At 40.0% G+C, this 20,445-nt stretch overlaps 2 protein-coding genes across 3 annotated transcripts in view; one reads left to right on the top strand and one right to left on the bottom strand.

Moving 5' to 3' along the window:
• The window catches only part of DOCK8 (dedicator of cytokinesis 8), a 252,499-nt gene that overhangs the window by 116,675 nt on the left and 115,379 nt on the right, over positions 1–20,445 (bottom strand). The window lies entirely within an intron of this gene.
• Positions 345–11,777, top strand: LOC309543860 (angiopoietin-related protein 3-like). The gene is made up of 4 exons (XM_082242997.1): positions 345–883; positions 4,951–5,061; positions 7,235–7,316; positions 11,311–11,777. The coding sequence occupies exons 1-4, from the start codon at positions 404–406 to the stop codon at positions 11,319–11,321; spliced, it is 684 nt and encodes a 227-aa protein (XP_082099123.1). The 5' UTR covers positions 345–403; the 3' UTR covers positions 11,322–11,777.

Raw genomic sequence — 20,445 nt, 5'->3', positions numbered from 1 at the left:
TTACTATCTTCTCCTTCATATAATGTGTACATGAACTAATAAATATAATTTATTATACTTTTTTTTTTTTTTTTTATTAAATAAAAGACTTCTATTGTTAGAAATTTTAAATGCACCAACATACAGCATAAATGGGATAATATTATATGCATGTTTCTTATACAGTACATAAAATACAACATGGTATTTTATGTCTTATTACGGTGTACCTTGCAGTGACAGATAATTCCCAACCTTAGAAATGACAGTTGTCCTCATACAGCAAAGAGTTAATCTGAGGAATTTAGAGAACACTGATTCAGCCTGACTTGCTGTCTTGGCTCATACAGATCTCCTGCCTCAAATGTAGAAGGACCACACTGATAACTTTCTTTTACAATCTACTTTCAATCAAAGTACAACCATGCCAGCCACTGGAACCTTTTATCTGCTGCATATAATCTTCCTCATAGGTTTACCTGCCCAGAAACCATGGGCATTGCAAAATCCAGACCTGCACTCCTATTCTAAGGAAGAAGTCAACCTACTCTCACAAAGTCTTCTCCAGATTGGAACAGGATTAAGAAGAGAAGTTAATTATACCAAAACACAGATCAACAGTATTTTCCAGCAACTACGGCAGTTTAATTCATCCCTGGCAAAACTATCCGAGCAAATCAAACAAGCCAGTAAACTTGGGGAAGAACTTGACACCAAAACACGAAGTTTTGAAGATAATGATAAGGTGTATGAGGCTCTTGCTGAAATTTCTGAAGAACTTGTTAAGCTGCAGAAAGATGGAATATCTCTCGATAACATAATTAAGCCTCTAGAAAAAAAGGTACAGACAGCTCTGGATACAAGAGAAGAGGGAGAACACTTTTTCAACACATCACACATTCTGGTAAGAATTTGGGCTCACTTTCATTCATTAGTCATTGTTCTATATAACAAGACAAAGGGATCTATGCGGGATGTAGTTATTAATATTGACTAATGCGAATAGTAAATTATCTTTTATTAATTAATATTATTCAATATTTTTGGACAGAAACTATTTGTTCTACAGTAGTTTTTAGTAACACATATGTAGGGATTTCTCTACTGTGTTGGCTGAGAATAAACTGTCCATTTATATTTTTTTATTTTCACGCTGTACTGATCTAATTGACGAATAAAAAATGTAACACATTAATTATGCTATACTTTTATCTGCCTACTATTTATGTATATCCATATGTTCTTTTTGGATGTAAAAACATTTGAATGCTGTTCACTACATTTCTGCTTGTTTTTCACAATTAATTACTGGCATCTGGGATATGCATCATTGTGATATGGTTCTCTATGTAACTGACAGTCTAGGAGAGAACTTGCTTAAGCAGTAATGATAATGTAGTGCCACTGCTCCAAAACTTCACTGCTTCCTCTACTCTGGGCTCTGGAAAATGTGCTGACTCAGGTCAGGTGTTTGTCTGCGCTCCATTTGTTCCCTTCCAAATCAAACAATTAGCCACACTCAGAAGACGTCACTGTCCAGTAAAAGCTTTATTCAAATCAGCTTTCCCCACCCGTGGACCACCCACTACTGACGCATTTCACCATTATGGACTTAAATGCTGCACCTGTATGGGTGAAATGCTTTAGAGGTGGTCAGTCTACAGGCAGAGATGACAGAATAAGAGGATTAAATAAAGCTTTAACTGGACAATGAAGCCATCAGATAGTGGTTCATTGTTTGTTTAAGACAGTAATTATAATTATCGCTATTTAGAGCAGAGATGCTTAACTTATTTGATGCTGGGGCTCCAATATCCCTATACCTTTTGCCAGGGACCCCATCTGACTACTAATCATTATTTTTAGGCCTTAAAACATGTTTTAACTGCCTGGAGTTTGCATGTTCTCCCTGTGCCCTTGTGAGTTTCCTCCAGATACTCCTGGTTTCCTCCCATACTCCAAAGGCATGCTGGTAAGTTAATTGGCTCCTGTCTAAACTTGCCCTAGTATATGTATGAATGTGAGTTAGGGACCTTAGATTGTAAGCTCCTTGAGGGCAGAGACTGATGTGAATGTACAATATAAATGTAAAGTGCTGCCCAAATTGTCACCTGAAATAAACAAATGTAAAATTGTATTAAATATTATTGTGTTAAGATATGAATAACATGTTGGTTGTCTAGAGCAGTGTTTCTCAACCTTTTTTCAGTCGCGGCACCCTTTAAACTTCTGCACAATCTCAAGACACCCCATTCTAAAAAAAAACATCTAAACTTATAGTTTTACATATAGCAGCAAAATCCATACACATGGGCCATCCAATGTTAGAATACTAGTCAGTACCAGTTTGCAATAGTGAAGAATAAATCACTTCTAGCATTTCTTTTCTCCCATAGTTTCTCTTCTTCTACTTGCTAATGTGACCCCAGTGCTGATGGAGAGGGGAAGAGGAGGAGTAAACAAGGATTCTATGCAAGCACCTGTCATTCTACTTATCAAACAGTGATGTAATTGGTTGTCAGGATGGCAGTGGCTTGATCCGCATGGTGCCCAGGATTGTAATGCTGCAATGTAAAAACCTGTCTCAATTTGTTGCAATTTTTAGACATTTTGCCAAGGCACCCCTGAAGAACCCAGGAGGCACACCAGGGTGCCACGGCACCCTGGTTGAAAAAGGCTGGTCTAGAGTACCTTGAGTACCCAGTTTGGTTTGGTACAGCAATCATCAGCTTTTTTTTATCTGTTTAATAATCTGGGGTTCCTGATTCTGAGACCATGGATCACTGACAGTATGCGTAATAGGTGTTAAAGTGATAATAAAGTCTTGTTTTTTTTTTTTTTTTAAAATAACAAACATGCTATACTTACCTCCTCTGTGCAGTTGTTTTGCATAGGCGCAGCCCAGATCCTCCTCTTCTCAGGTCCTTCTTTGTCTTCGGTGCTCCTAGCCCCTTTCTCCTGTTGAGTGCCCCCATAGCAAGCAACTTGTTATGGGGTACCCGAGCCGAGCCACAGCTCCCTGTGTCCATTCAGACACTGAGCGGCGCTCTGGCCACGCCCCCATATTCTCCTCACTGGCTCACTGAATTTGATTGACAGCAGCAGGAGCCAATGGCGTCACGCTGGCATTTCAGCCAATGAGGAGGGAGAGTTTCGGGCAGCCGAGACACTCCTGCAACATTGCTGGATAGAGATGGGGCTCAGGTAGATATTAGGGGTTGCTGAGGTGGCTGCTGCACACAGTAGGCTTTTTATCTTAAAGCATAGAATGCATGAAGTTAAAAAAAACCTTCTGACTTTACAACCCCTTTATGACTCAACTAATTATTTAGTATATGATTCTTTGAAGAAGACTGGAAGTCATGCAGTCATAAAGATGAGTCTGGTTGGAGTTGCTTGGGCTGAAAATTGGGGCAAAATGTAATTGAAGCTGCTGCCTATAACAGGCAATCAGATTCCTTGTTTTATTTTCCCAAAACAGTCTACAGAATGAAACATGAACCCTGACTAGATCATTTCTTTTCAGCATAATTTCTTTTCTAAATTTCAGTTTTTCCCATTTTAATTTGAGGGTAATGTGATTTTTTTAAATAAAACTATATTTAAAGAACACCTGCTATAAGGTTTTCACCGATACGGTTATCAGTGCTGATATTATGCATTTTCACTTGTACTTGTGCTCGTGCAAATGCTCCGATACCTAAAACCGATGCCTTTGCGGTGCAAAGGGAGCCCTATACAAAATGAATGGGCTCACATTGCACTGCAAAGAATCACATGTAATTTGAACAGAAATGCGGTGCAATTCCTGTCCGAATGACATGCAGTTGCCCGCACCACTCCTGTGTGAACCCAGGCTTGTCATAGTGACCTAAGCCTGGGTTCACATAGGAGCATTGCAGGAGTAGACCCAGGAACGTTCATTCTTTATGGCCTCAAATCGCACCACATGGCATCCGTAATTGATATCAGCAAGTACTTGAGCTTTAAGTATGGGTTCTCGTACTTGCTCTTAAAAAACAGGTATTGATGCATTGCTACCTGCTATGAAGGTGTCCATGATCCTGAAAATTCTAAGGGCCTGGCTGTCATGCTGATTCTCTGGCTTTAGCGTTTTCTAAATCGCCAAGAGGGAATAAGTTTAAAGTTAAAGTGGATGTGAACCTCATTCATGAAATTTGACCTGAGCACATCAATCTGTAGTGTTTTCTTATCTCTCTTCAAAGCCCTAAGTCTCGTGGCTTTCTCCTGCTCCGTTCTTCTCTTATCAGCATGATAACTTTTGACAAGTTCTCCATCAACAGGAGGCTGAATTTTGTGTCAGGGTGGGAGCTATAAATAGAATAACAGAGAGCTGGTCTATTCACAGCACAGCCATTCCTTCCTCTGCCTATATGGAAAGGGGGTTTGTGCCTTTCCTCCAACTAGCTGTCTTACAGTATATAGCCAAACTTCCTTCCCACAAATGAATAAGGAAGAGAAAATTCTAACAGAATGTGCACTTTCTAAACAGTCTAAAAAGCTGAAGACAGCACATATACAAGTAAAACTAATATGGGGAGATTTTTTTCATGTCTGTGTATGATCTGAGGCTGTTCATCTCACTGGGTATATGTGAGGGTTTACATCCACTTTAAGTCATTTTGAACATTTTTCAGACTTTCTTTCACTATTTTCTTGTGCTGGGTAAAGGACTCACACAGCAAGGCAAGTAGCATTTCAAGGAGGAGGACAGCATAGCTGCCACCATATTTCTCTTATGGCCCCTATGTACATTCTCTCATAACCAATGACTATAGAAAATAGTTATTCATTGAACTACCGATTAAGGCTACAAATAACATTCACAGTTTTAATTTAAATGTATTTTAATAAAGTCTCCCCCAAAACAAACCAGTCTGCGTTATGATTATTCCATTTATCCAGTATTGATGCAAATAAAATATTCACAGCACACTTTGCCTTTTGCAGTCAACAATTGAAAAGCAAAATATGCAAATTGATGCTCTCCAGACCATAGTAGACAGCCATCAAGACCACATCAATTCTCAGGAAGCCAAAATACAAAGGTTACTAAGAAAGGTAAGTGAACAACAGAGCTATGGCTAAAATGTATCTTTCATCAAGGTTTTACAATATGAGTTTTGGAAGAAACAAAGTATTCTTTTATGTGTATTGATGATCTTGTATGGTAAGGTTTGGCAGTGATTTGCACGTATCTTACCATAGTGGCATTGTGCTTTGTAAACATAGGATTGACAAGGCTACAGCTGGAAACACAATCGTCTAAAAGATATATAGCAGCTTATTCATATACAGAATACATTAGGTGGTTGTCTGGGAAAATATTCTGGAATTCAAAGTAACAGCACAGATGGTAAGGGAATGCTGCACAGTACTAAACAAGACAATTCAACAATGTATGGGGTGCAAATACTTACATAATAACCTGAGGTTTTTTTTTTGTTTTTGAATAAAATTGTTGCATTTTATTATTTTTTATTTTCTGTGAATGTTATTGTTGCATAAAAAATATTTTAAAAAATCTTTTGTTTTAGGGCAGCTTAAAACATAGCCATACAATATACATAACACCATTTATGACTCCGTCATAATTGGAGCGACTCAAGTCGCTCCGACTTTGGAAAAGGTTCCTGCACTACGTGGGGGCGGCTTCGGAGCGGCTTGCTTTTACTTCTATTAAAGAAGTTGCTTGCAAGATGCGTTGAAGTCGGGTTGTACAGGGCGGTTTCAGAGTCAGGCAACTTTGAAGCCCCCGCAGTATGAACTGAGCATAAGATAACAGTTAATCAGTGTATTGCAGTGGTCTCCAAACTGCAAACCGGGGGCATCCCTTTGCTTGCTTTTAACTGGCCCCTGGGACACCATTTTATTAGGTGATAACAACACTGGGGCATAATTCCACTCACTGACACCACTGAAGGGGCACAATTCCTCCCAACTGACACCAATGACAGCACACAATTTCTCCCAATGACATAGCAATGGAGGCCCAATGAATTAAATGAGACAATGTCTCCCAATCACACTGACAATGGGGTCCAGCGACACCAATGTTAGAACACAATTCCTCCCAAATGGCACCAATGATGGTGCACAATGCCTCCCAATGATATCAAGGATGGGACACCAAAGATGGGGCATTGTTTTCTCACACAGACGTTTTCTACTCCCAATAGCAACAGTCAGCCCCCCCCCCCCTCTACAGTTCGAAGGACAGTAAACTGGCCCTTTGTTTAGAAAGTTTGGAGACCCCTAATGTATTGTATAGGGCAAGCAGAGCTGTGTCTGCGGCTTTGAGTAGGGTGAACAGAATCCAAGCCTGCGGGCCTAGCCTTCTGCTTGACAGCTATAGTTCCCCTACTGGAGGAAACAGGATGAGAGCAGTGGAAGTTTTACTGTATTAAGGGGAACAAGTGTATGCGGACCTGTATTACTATATAGGTCAAAAACTGCAGGTAAGTACATTAGTTGAGCATTGGTGATGGTCATGAATATTACACAAGTGTGTAGCATCATGACATTTGGAAATTCATTGGAGTTATAAAGGACACTGTAGATTTGGATGTATAGAGTGGACGCAGAGGAATTTGAATCACAACTATAATTGCAGACATTATGTTTGCACGTTAATTATTGTGTAATTTAAAAAGGTGGAGCTTTGGCATTTTTACATGGGGATATATCCAATATTTCGTTAATGTGATATATTATAAATGGAGGAAATTTTTGTATAACAATTGAATTGTTTATACATTTGCACTGTAAATGATAAGAGTATAGATCATTGAGAAGTGCAGCCCTTTAAACGTAAAGCTCAATTAAGTAGATGAGACAAAACCTCATCTTTATGCAGAACCAGATGTGGTTTAGAGCTGCAGAACAATCATTTACAAAAATTAGGTCTGTTGACCAATAGCAGCTTGAGACTATTAGAATAGTCTGAAACAGTGCAGGTAAATGCCCCACCTGCACACCATGGTCCATTTTATAATTTAGCCCACTACACAACTAGAGGTGTACAATTCTAAATGTATTTTATGTACTCTTTTCCATTTAGTAAAGGCAAATGTATGATGGTTATATTAAAATTTAAATATTTATGATGAGAATTTAATAAATATTTTCAGTAATAAAGCAAAATTACAAATCCTTCAAATTTGAATACAATGGGATACCCAAAAGGCAAACAATCAAATGTTTAATTGATACGGTCTTTAACCCTATTATGCAGACTGGCTCAAAAAACCTGAAGGCCAAAAGGAGACGTAATCTAGGACTTCGAGAGAATAGTAAAGATGGACACATCTGCCAGGGTAAGTCCTCATTTTTCTTCTATATAGAAATTTTCACATTAGCCAATGAAACCAAACTTGTAATCAAACGTCTTTACAACAATCATGTAAACAAACTCATGGGCATGCACTCTAGAGTGAGTTAATCTGTCAGCATGTTTATGGACTGTTGAAAGAAACCTTACTAGCTGGGGAGACCCATAGAAAGTGATATTGGTATCAATTGGTAATAATTAAATTTAGGACCCTCTCTCTACTAACTTCTAATCTATCATGCTGGCCATTTATTTCTATTGTATTAGTAGAACAAAACAGCTACAGCAATAGACTACAATTTATAGCATTCTTTTATGTAGAACAACTTCGTAAGTGCTAGACCAACAACTAAGCATCTCAGTGACAGAGATTAACAAAAAGAACTCAAGTAAGTAGCTTAGGCCAGCTTTGATAACTTGCGGTGATAAAATGGGGGCGTCTATTCCCCCAATTCTGCTGCCTCATGGTAATTATTCCCTCTGGAACGTCCTGACACAGAAAACACACCCTTCTCCACCTGGATGCCCCTGAGCTGTTTTTAAACAGTGCAAAGAAGCCCTTGTGCTGCATGGAGGTAGGGTCTTTCACTGAGAGATCTGCAGAGCAGGTTGGATCTAGTCCATTCCTGCAATTTTATTACCTTTAAGCAGTACTCTTTGCACCAGGCTAGCACTATGGCAACTTGGTGTTTTTTTGTTTAGGTTGTTGTTCCTCGTATTACAGAATTGCCAAAAGTAATTCATTCCTACATGGGTCAATCCATACTTCCTTAAATAAGGACATGTTTGACTACCGTATGCCTCATGTGCAGTTATATTAGTTATAGTTATAATAGCTTCCTCCTGTACTTTTTAAGTCGATAAACACAGAAAGTAACTTTACTAAAGGAGGGAGCAGTGACTGGGGTTGATTTATTAAAACTGGAGAGTGCAAAATCTGGTGCAGCTGTGCATGATAGCCAATCAGCTTCTAACTTCAGCTTGTTCAACTAAAGTAGGACTAAAGACAACATTTTATTTTTTTTATATTTTGGATAAAATGAAGAAGGGGTCTACATACTGTTAGATTTTATTGCTGTCTGTGCCACCATTAGGGAGATTCTGCCTCTTTATTTTTCCTATTTACCATTATCATTGAAAGTAAAAGTAAAAGAAAATCCCACATTTTGGGTTGTCCTGAGAAAAGTAATAGTAGGGACACTAGTTCTGGTGACCTGGAAGTCCCCAAGGTATTTCCTTAATTTGCTGGGATTTTCTCCCACTTCCTGTTTGGCTTATAGGACAGAAAGTAAAGGGAAGTCTCGGCAATGGGATACAGATGGTGAAAGCAAACCTGATGGGTTATAACCCTCCTTTTTACTCTCTCCAAAATGAAAAAAAAAAAAGTTTTGCCTATAGTTCTACTTTAACCACCCAAGCCTATTCTGACACTTCGCTCCTACATGTAAAAATCTACTTTTTCTTTGCTAGAAATAAATTAGAACCCCCAAACATTATAAATATATGTATATATATATATATATATATATATATATATATATTTTTTTTTTTTTTTTAGCTGAGACCCTATAGAATAAAATGGTATGTGTTGCAATTTTTTATGTCACACAGTATTTATGCAGCGGTTTTTCAAATGCAATTTTTTGGGAGAAAAAAAAACACTTTCATGAATTAAAAAAAAAAAAAAAACACTTTCATGAATTAAAAAAAAAAAAAAAAAAAACAGTAATGTTAGCCCGATTTTTTTGTATAATGTGAAACATGATGTTACACCGAGTAAATAGATACCTAACATATCCTGCTTTAAAATTTTGTCTGTCAGTGGAATGGCGGCAATTGACGGTGTTTAAAATTCTCCATAGGCAACACTTTAAACTCCTTTACAGGTTACCAGTTTAGAGTTGCACAGGAGGTCTGGTGCTAGGGTGCTAGAATAATTTCCCTCGCTCTGACGTTCGCGAAAATACCTCACATATGTGGTGTGATCACTGTTTACATGTGCGTGCAGGCGTAACGTATGTGTACACATCTGCACGTAAGCAAGGTGGGGCGGGGGTGCTTTAAATGTTTTTTTTTGTATTATTTAAACAAAAAGTTATATATATATATATATATATATATATATATATATATTTATTTATTTTTTTTAATTTTTTTTGTAATACCTTTATTGCTTTTACAAGGGATGAACAACATCCCTTGTGACAGCATGGGCCGTGACTGGTCCTTTTTATGGAGAGATTAGGGGTCTATCTATTAGACCCCAAATCTCTCCTCTGGCCCCCCATGCAGTCAATCAGACCAAGATTGGTCCAATCAGCTGCTTCTCTGGCCGCTGGTGGCCAGATAAACAAAGGGGCGGAACTGGAAGTGGCGAATACTCATTGCTCTCGGTTTCCAGGGTTACAGAGAGAGAGGGGAAGGACGCCAATTCCTCGCTCTCTGTACCAGGCAGCCATCGCCGCTGGCCACATCGCTTCCAGTCACCGCTAAGGGAACGGAGAGCCCGGAGAGGCAGCTGCAGTGAGAGGGGGTGGAACTCCCTTCCGCCACCCGCAGAAGTGATCGAGTGGCTAATTAGCCACTCAAATCACTTCTGCCAAAAAGAGAAATCGCCAGCTGAACAAAATGATACCGGGATGATGCCTGTAGGTGCAGGCATCATCCCGGTATTAACACTGAACCCCAAAGACGTACGTCGATTTGGGGGAAGTGGTTAAGCTTTGACAAAAAAAAAAAAAAACTGGGAGCTGATTGGTTTCTACGCAGAGCTGCACTAGATTTTGCACTCTCCAGTTTTAGTAAATCAACCCCACTATGCCTGTGCAGCTGCTGCGTCCCAATTGACTTAAATGGGACTAACCCTACAGGGATGTGCAGAACACCTGGGCATCCCTGAGAGGGTAAACATGGCCCCCGAACGAGGTCTGATAAAACAGTCTTTTGTGCCATCATGTCTAAAAAAGGCAGCAGCCTCTGCTATTTTAGCATGCCATGATGTTCTCTGTTATGATGCAACACATACATAACTAATATTTCCTTGAATTAGTAAAAACTTGGGGTTTCTTTTAATATGCATACAACTTTACTCGCTTTCCTATTCCAAGTTCCAAAACATGACCTGTCCATGACTTAAAACAGTTGACTATAATCTTTTGAATTTCATGTAAGTATGAGTGTTATGTGCTGGTAAAGTTGAGCCAGCTATATACACTGGCAGATATTCCCTTGATGCAACATTCTACATTTGCTTGTCTTTCAACCATTTTTCACTGCCACCTTTTTCCCTTTTGAGTCAAGCAATTTGGACCAATGGATATTTAAATAAATTGGGAGGCCCTCTGCACTGCCAAAAATAGAATTTACTTGCTGGGAAATGTTCCAATTTGCATTGCTCTAAAATGGTCTTCATCAAAAAGTATTACACGTATACTATCCAAGTTTTCAAAAGTATTATTTAAGGCAGAAGTACAGCCAAAGCTTGTTTAGCTTAGTTTGTTCTGCACTCCTGTGACCTATTGTCGGCTGAAACCGCAGAGTCGGCTCGGGCAAGATGGCGACAATGAAGACGGGATCCGCCCACATGCCTGGACCGGCACCCGGCACAGCCTCTTAGCGTACCGCTGAGAGCCTGAGCAAAGCACTCCCCCCCCCCCCCCCCAGAGATCAGCGCTCCAGTGAGCAAGGATGGTGCAGAGCAGACAGTCGCCAGCTTTCTGCTCAGGGAGCCCTGAGAACCGAAGAAATGGTGGTGTTTTGATTACTCAGTTCTTAGTGTTAGAGCCAGCAGGGAACAGATGCTGCATCCACCTAGGTAAGTAAAATTCTGCAAAAAAAAAAGTCCATACTTCTCTTATAAATTTTTGCACTGGAAGGCAAATATGACTATGCATAACCAACTTAGGGATGGTACTACTATAAACTGTTTTCATAGGTATATGGATAAAAACTGACATCATGCTGATGTTTTCTTTAAACAGCACAACCCTGAGGAAAATGCATATCTTCACGGACACAAAAGAAACAACACTATGCTGTCATAGTATGATGGAGCCCTGAAGACCAACAAGATAGAATTTATTTGTCTGGGATTTACTATTTAATGACAAGAACACTGTTAATGTTGGAGCTTTGTTTCACTATGCAGTATAAATCATCGGTGTGTATGTTTCATTTAAAGCTGAAGTTTAGCTTTACTAAATTCCTACAGCTTAACTTACATTACTTACCTGTTATGAGGTATGTCCCATGTTGTGCAGGCAAGTGGATTTAGGAGACATCTTTACTGCAGGGATGCTTGTCCTCTTCCTGTCTCTGAACTTCTGGTTAGGAGCTTTGGTTCTTCAGGCAGAACAGGTGCACAGACAGTCTGACATGGACAAGCCTGCTCTTTCACCCTCCTCCATTGAGAAAAGTTATTTCATTGATTACACCGCCTGTAACACAATCTGTGAATTGGGGTGGGGTGGGGTGGGGTGGGGGGGGGGGTCAGGTGAGGGAGTCCTGTGACTGATAAAACTCTCCCCCACTCATCACATTATGTGTTCAATGGAAGAACTTCTCAATGGAAGAGGGGGAAGGAGGAGGTGAATCCTTGTTAGACCATCTGTACTGCTGTGCATCTACAGTGAGGTAAACAAGGCGTTTGCCTGAGGCGGCATTTTCCAGGGGGGGGGGGGGGCATCTTTACCAAGATCCTGCCTGCACATGCAGGCATCACCCCGGTATTATTTTTTTAGAATCAGTGGTCAACTCTCTCTTGTAATAGCAATCGGAGCGGCTTACTAGCCACTCGATTGCTATTTCAAGCAGCTGTCTCAATTTTGGTGTTTTGAATGCTTTTAAGTGCAGAGGAGGGATTTCCTCCATAAAGAGTACCGGTCACTGCCTATTGCTGTCCTGTCACAAGGATGTTTACATTCCTTGTGACAACAATAAAAGATATACAAAATAAAAAAAAAAAAAAGCAACAGTGTAAAAATAAAAAAAATAAATAAAATAAATGAATAATATTAATAAAAAAATGTAAAGTGCCCCCCTCCTCCCACGCTTGCTAGCAAAGGCAAACGCACGTGTCGATCCCACACGCATGCAAACAGCAATCGTCCCACACATGAGGTATCAGCGTGGATGTCAGATTATGGCCAGTAATTCTAGCACCATACCTCCTCTGGAAATCTAAAGTGGTAATCTGTAAAGGCTTTTAAAGTGTCACCTATGGATAGTAGGTTTGTTGCCGATGCAGAGGCGAGTGCAATTTTAAGCAGCTGGAGTAGGGCACTGATTTTAGTCTTGCCTAGGGTAGCACAAAACCAAATACACCACTGGCTGTCTGGCCTGAAGCGGTAGTTCAGAGACAGGAAGAGGACAGGCATCACTGTAGTGAAGACTTCTCCAGGATCCAGCTTACCGCACAATGTGGGACATACGTAATTTTTTTTTCTTCAGCTTTAAACATTATTCATAATATAAGCGCTTGTAAATAAAAATAATAAGACCACATTTTGGACAAATCCATTAAGTAATGCTTTATGAAAAGATTATATGGAACTTGTTTTAAAACACTGTACTCCAAAAAGGGTGAAATTATGTAAATATGATATGTTGAATGTAATAATTACAGGCAAATTTGCATTGACGGTTGAATATGTTGGTAACTGAAGGCATTTAAAAAAAATAAAAGACCTGGCAAATTCCCTGTAGTAGCTGTACTAAAAAGCAATGATGGTGAATTCCCTAGCTTAAAGTGATACTAGACACACACACTGTTTAATTTACATTGTCCCTTCTATTTCTGTATATGCTTGATGGCACTGTAATTATTTTAATAAAAAAAAAAATCGAATGCTTAGTTCACACCTATGTGTGTGGCTGCAGGAATCACAGCAGGAATCGTAGCAATACCCGCAACCATTCGCAGCAAAAACACGCTGCTCTGAGAAAACGCATGGGGCTGCAATTCATTCTGAATGGCACCCCTATGCATGTAAAATCACAGTGCGGGTGTGGGTGCAGGAACCACAGGGAAATTTCTGACCGCATTTTGAAAATGGTGCCTGTACCTTTTTCTGCAGGAAATGCAGGCACAACCGTCCATTTAAATGTATGGCTGTAATGCCTATGCAAACGCGGCCTGCAGAAATGCTGTAGTGTGAACCTAGCGTTAGTACCTTTTTCCTAAATGATATACAGCTGTCACATGACCCAAATCTTTCCCAGCTTGTCTGCAGGGAAACAAAGCAGAAGGAGATTCTAGTCCTCTGCTGTTGGTCACATGTTCAAAAAAAAAAAAAAAAAAAAGCTTTTGAAATACAGAGTAAGAATAAATAATTAATATCAATCAACCATTTTAAATTGTCAAACAAATATATATTTGAAAGCAAATCTTTATTATTTTTGGCAATAACATGGTGTGGGCGGATTTCCGGCTCTCCAGCCAGTGTCTTAGAATAGGAGGGAGGAGAAGCCTCCATCAATCTACATGTAATAGCCCACCCCCCAATGTGTTTAGCTGGTTAGTTGGCATGGAGGAGGAGGGAGGGAGCAGGCTGTGATTTATCATTGTGTGTACGCCCACATGTGTGACTCTATAGTCACATGGGCTGCTTCAGATGTGATGGGGAAGAAATGCTCAGCATAGAATCTCTCTAAAAACTGAGCATGTGTAGAGCTGCCAACACTGCTCTGCAAAATCCCTAGCTGAATTGGGGACATGGACAGAAGATGGAGATAGAGAGCAGCAGGATCAAACAGTTTTTTGCAGAAATTTAATCTCATAGTGACTGAGTATGAACAGCATGCAATACATTTCTTGATAGTTTTTTATGATGTGGGTTTAGTGACACAAATGAAATGTAGAAGGGTTACCCTTCATTTTTTTATTGCAATCTGTGTACTGCTGGGGCATGTGTCTTTTCTGTTGGTTCTCTATGATTCTGTCTCCAGTACAGAAAGTAATGGAAAATCCAAAATGATTTAATTCTCAAAAGAACCTTAAGTGAGGAAAAACCTTGCAATGGGAAAACTGTTTACATTTACAGTTGTTTGGGAGGGGATACCCCACATTGTGGAGTCACCTCCTGTAATTTACAATTGTGTCTCTGGGTCAGGAAGTATTGAAAGTATAAAACAAAGTTAGACAAATATTCAGAATGCCATATACAAGGAAAAATCAAATAATCTGTGTAGTAAGTATGCAAACCCTTTAAAGCGTTTTCATGGTCAAACCTTAAAATCATGTATTCATTTACAGATTGTATTTCAAGGATTTCTAACTTACTCCTATAAATCTAAATGAACTTGACGTTTGTAAACTTTGTGACGATCCCCATATATTTATAGTAATTTCTTGCATTGACACAAATTCACTATGCCCTTTGAGTAGGAACTGCTGTGTTACACATTTCACACTATAGAGGTGATGACAGGAGGAGTTTCAGGAGGTAGAGTCAGTACAGGAATTACTGCTTGCAGGCAGCAAGGTACCATGGGACATATAGTCCATATAATTGTAAAAAAAAAAGTAAACAGCAGAGAAGAAGCTGCAAAGCATGCAGGGAATCCAAGAAGTTGTGGAAAGTGATGGCCAACAGACAGGCAGAAGTCACATAATAAAAGGAGATTTTCAAGTAAGCTTATATTGGATTGTCAAATATAATTATTGTTTGTATTGGTTTTATTATGTATATGTCTATCGCTTAACCCATAAGTAAATACATGAAAACAAATAAAATATTGAAATATATGAACAACATGTGATAACCACCAAATAAATGTGATAATTAATAAGTCAGTTGATAACAGTCCCAATGAATAAGTGCACAAACAAAATATTATGTTCCAGCATCTGAGTATTACTCCTATTGCTGAAAGACTTGTAAATGTAGCAAATCCCAATATGTAGATGTTGTTCCGTATAATGGCTTGGAAAGATGCACACAGGCTTTAGTGAAAAGGACTGCTTACCAGATAAAGTTGGTCATCCAAATTAATGGATAGACCTCAGCTCACTTATGAAAATATTGGCAGGATCCACCCAGTTTGCTTCTCACCGATATGGGGGTAGAAGGCACTCAGTAGTGGATATTCAGAGATCATATATAAGGCAAGGCATATAAAAAAAAAAAAAACATAGCGTGATACCGTACACACAATGGTAAGAAAAGAAGTAGGAGGTTACACTCACATAGAAGACCTCATTAATCCCGTGTATCACATGTAAAGCCACAATCAGGGAAAGGAACCACAGATCCCAGCAGATGAAAACACCACTCAGTATGTACTTAAAATGTCGCATACCCGTGAGTAATCACCCAAATGGAACATCCAAATGCGCTGCGGATTCTCTATAGGTCCATGTGTGCAGCTTCCACCCTCTTTTTCACTAAATTTTTTTCACACTGTTTATTCATATTTTTATTTTCATCATTTTTAGCGCAGAAATCTGTCCATCTTTTTATTGTATTGGTTTTGCAATGCTGATGTTAAAAAAATGAAAGTGTAGGCTATGACTATAGAGTTCCTTTAAATGCATTTATTGTAGAAAGAAAAATTATTTTAGTGTGAAAACTAGTGTAATTCAGTTTATCCTGAGCATGTAATGCTCTGCTACAATTGTAACATAAATCTCCTGTAAGCACCAAGCCAGTTGAGTTGTAGATTATGACTATGTGCCAAGTAGGGTGAAGTTCAGAAAGCCGAGTGCACATTTTTATCTTGCTCTTCCATACATCTAGTTCCCATTCAACAGCCCATTTTCATGCAGACAAAGCATACCAGCACATAACAATAAACAATAATAGAGAGAAAGAATTACTTTTGGTTTAGAAAGATTACTTGTTCCCCAGTCAGGACAAATTTATTGTGACCTCTGGTTGGAGAACACATTCCATCTCCTCCTCTGTGTCTTAAAGATTTATTCTATGGAGAAATTTAAAGCAAGAGTTTCGGAAGTGTAATTATCCTATGGTGCTACAAGTTACCGCATTTTATGACAAATGAATGTAAGAAATAGATCTTTGTTTTTCACTTTATTATGTTCTGTTAAAACTTTATTGTATAAAGTGGTAGTAAACTCTCCCTATCTATTTTTATCTACAGGTGGGCTTCTTAGATTGTAGCTCTAACGAGCTGGGCCCTCTGATTCCAACTGTATTAAAGGGTATTGTATTTGTACTGTCTACCCTCAAGTTGTAAAGCACTGCGTAAACTGTCGGCGCTATATAAATAATAATAATATTAATAATGAAAAAGCTTACCTGTAGGTTAAATGAATATCTCCTAAACATGCACTGTTTAGGAGATATTCTAGCGAGCAGCAGCTGGTGACGTCACTGGCAAATGCGCTCAAAAGGAATGGCATACCCGTGCTGTCCCTTCAGAGCTCTGTGCCGTGGCCGAGACTCATCGCAGCTCGGCCATTCAAGCGGCCGCAGCCCGCAAACTTAGAGGGAAGCCCAGGTGAAGATGGAAGCCCTGTCAGTGGTGACAGCGCTTCGCTGGAGGGTTTTGTTTTACGGTAAGTCTTTCATAATGTGCTGGTATGCGATGCATACTAGAACATTATGATATTGCCTTGCAGGAGAAAACTTTTTTTTTTTTATGTTTACTACCGCTTTAAAGGCGAAGTGCAGTAATTCACAACAACAATATTGTTTTGTTGTTACAACTGCCCAAAGCTGTTAAATTGTAATATCCAATTGGCCGCTATTGGTAATGCACTTTGCCCATCAACATAGCTCTTTGTGTTAGCTTAAAAATAGGGCTGATAGTGCCTTGTGGGGAAATTCATAGTAACCAGCGTTTTAACTGTTTAATGTAGCTATACAACTTAAATGTAACCAGTGTTTTCTTTTAGTCATTGTACTGCAATATTGTTTGCAACAGTTTGTTAAAGCGGAGCTCCACCCAAAAAAGGAAGTTCCGCTTTAAGACCTCCTACCGGCTCCTGTATGTGAAATGGGGCTTTTGGGGGGGGGGGGGAGTGGGTACCTGATTTTCACAGGTACCCGCTCCCACACTTCCGCTCTGATCGCCTTAGGCAATCGGAAGCAGAAGTTCTGCTCCCCCCCCCCCCCAAAGTCTTCTGGAATACATGACAGGTCCCAGAAGAATGTGGAATCAGTCAAAGAGCTCAGCACCACTTGCACATGCGCTGTGGGCACCCAGCTGTGAAGTCGTAAGCTCTCACGGCTGGATGCCCATACTAAAGATGCCGGCATTGCTGAGGGAGGACACAGGGAGAAAAACGCTGGCATGAGGACACTGCTGGATTGTGGGACAGGTGAGTGGCTGTTTATTTAAAGTCAGCAGCTACAGTTTTTGTAGCTGTTGACTTTTAACTTTCACTTAAGAGACTGGAGCTCTGCTTTAAATAAGCCCATAATAATTTAATTTGGGGTGAATCTGTCAAATCAAAATCTCTGGGTTGATGGTGGAGCAGATCTATCAGTAAGTCACTGTTCACATTAGACGATTTGGAATTGTGACAAAAACACACAACACTCACTTGGGTGCCATTATTCTTAATAGCAGCCCAAACGCAGTGTGATTCTGTGGCGACTGTTTGACAGAATCGCACAGCAATCGTGGCAAAATTGCTCTAAGCTTGAGGCTTCTTTTGGGAGACAAACGCACATTGAAGTGAATGGGCTGTGTGACATGCAGTAACATGTGTGAATCGTGCTTTCTGAATCACAAATGGGAGCACTCATTCCTGCAAAGCGATATCTGAACACCAAGAGGAGCACACTGGGTGTTTTTTCATCAGTGGACACTGAAGAGAAAGCATTCCACTATCTGTATCAATGGACGCAGCAGCAGGACTGCACGGAGCAGATAAGTATTGACATTTTTGTTATTTATTTTTATATATATATATATATATATATATATATATATATAAATAAATAAAAATGTCAATACTTATCTGCTCCGTGCAGTCCTGCTGCAGCGTCCATTGACACAGATAATATATAAAAATAAATTCCTATACAATCACTTTAATCTGTACAAAAAAAAAAATTCTGATTGGATCTACAGTATTTTACAAAAGTGAGTACACCTCTCACATTTTTGTAAATATTTTATTAAATCTTTTTATGTGACAACACTGAAGAAATTACACTTTGCTACAATGTAAAGTAGTGAGTATACAGCTTGTATAACAGTGTAAATTTGCTGTCCCCTCAAAATAACTCAACACACAACCATTAATGTCTAAACCGCTGGCAACAAAAGTGAGTACACCCCTAAGTGAAAATGTCCAAATTGGGCCCAATTAGCCATTTTCCCTCCCCAGTGTCTCAGGTGTGAATGGGGAGCACACGTCTATTTCCCAAAGACAACCTCTGCATATGACGCTTAGCACGTGCACTCAACTTCTATGGTTGACCATGGCAAGGCCTGTTCTGAGTGGTACCTGTCCTGTTAAACTGCTGTCTAGTCTTGACCACCGTGCTGCAGCTCAGTTTCAGGGTCTTGGCAAACTTATTATAGCCTAGGCCAATCTTATGTAGAGCAACAATTCTTTTTTTCAGATCCTCAGAGAGCTCTTTGTCATGAGGTGCCATGTTGAACTTCCAGTGACCAGTATGAGAGAGTCACAGCGATAACACCAAATTTAACACACCTGCTCCCCATTCACACCTGAGACACTGGGGAGGGAAAATGGCTAATTGGGCCCAATTTGGACATTTTCATTTAGGGGTGTACTCACTTTTGTTGCCAGCGGTTTAGACGTTAATGGCTGTGTGTTGAGTTATTTTGAGGGGACAGCAAATTTACAATGTTATACAAGCTGTACGCTCACTACTTTACATTGTAGCAAAGTGTAATTTCTTCAGTGTTGTCACATGAAAAGATATAATAAAATAGTTACAAAAATGTGAGGGGTGTACTCACTTTTGTGAGATACTGTATGCAGAGCTTCACCAGATTCTGCACCCTCCAGTTTTAGTAAATCAACCACACTGTATCATTGCTAAAAATATATATTAGAAAAATTAAACACCTGTTTTACACATACATAATATTTAGAATGCATGCACTTCATCTGACAGAATCTTTCTAAGGCTAGGTCTAGCCATCCCTAACATGAGACATGGGAAAAAAAAAAAAAAAGCAGCTTTCGCTGTGATACTAACCTTCAATATCGAGTTGACCCCTGCAGTAATTTTGTTCCACCACTACATGTCCCAAGTTTTCCAGTTTAAAGAGCAGACAGGATCATTCAATCCATATCCTAGACCAGTGATGACGGTGATGACGAACCTTAGCATCCCAGATATTTTGGAACTATATTTCCCATGATGCTCATCTACACTGCAGAGTGCCTGAGCATCATGGGAAATGTAGTTCTAGGGCAGTGTTCCCCAACCCCCGAGCCGCGGACTAGTACCGGTACTGGATCAAACGGTACCGGTCCGCCCAAAGAACATTACATTATTTCCATTTAAAATTTTTTTTTTTTTCCAGAAAAGGGTGGACCCGGGGCGCAGAGCAGTGCTCCCTGACCCCACCCATTTGTGTGACAATAGCGAATGAATATTCGCTATTGTCACACGGATCATCCTCCTGGCCAATCAGGAAGCAGGTCCGAGATGTGTTTCCTGATTGGCCAAAAGGCGAACCCATGCCATTTGCCAAGGAGGAGGAGGGAAGACTCGAGGAGACGCGGGGAGACTGAGGAGAAGCCGCCGCTGCAAATCAGGTAAGTGCACTGGTCACTGTGCATTGATTGGGGGCATGCTGTGGCACTCTGCATTGATTGGGGGCATGCTGTGGCACTCTGCATTGATTGGGGGCATGCTGTGGTCATCACTGTGCATTGATTGGGGGCATGCTGTGGTCACTGTGCATTGATTGGGGGCATGCTGTGGCACTCTCCATTGATTGGGGGCATGCTGTGGCACTCTGCATTGATTGGGGGCATGCTGTGGAACTCTGCATTGATTGGGGGCATGCTGTGGCACTCTGCATTGATTGGGGGGCATGCTGTGGCACTCTGCATTTATTGGGGGCATGCTGTGGCACTCTGCATTTATTGGGGGCATGCTGTTGTCACTGTGCATTGATTGGGGGCATGCTGTGGTCATTGTGCATTGATTGGGGCATGC

This window comes from Pelophylax lessonae, assembly GCF_965119305.1.
Source record: "Pelophylax lessonae genome assembly, chromosome: 1".
Lineage (NCBI taxonomy): Eukaryota > Metazoa > Chordata > Amphibia > Anura > Ranidae > Pelophylax > Pelophylax lessonae.
The sequence above is the reverse complement of the archived record's forward strand: the minus strand, read 5'-3'. Positions and strand labels throughout refer to the sequence as shown.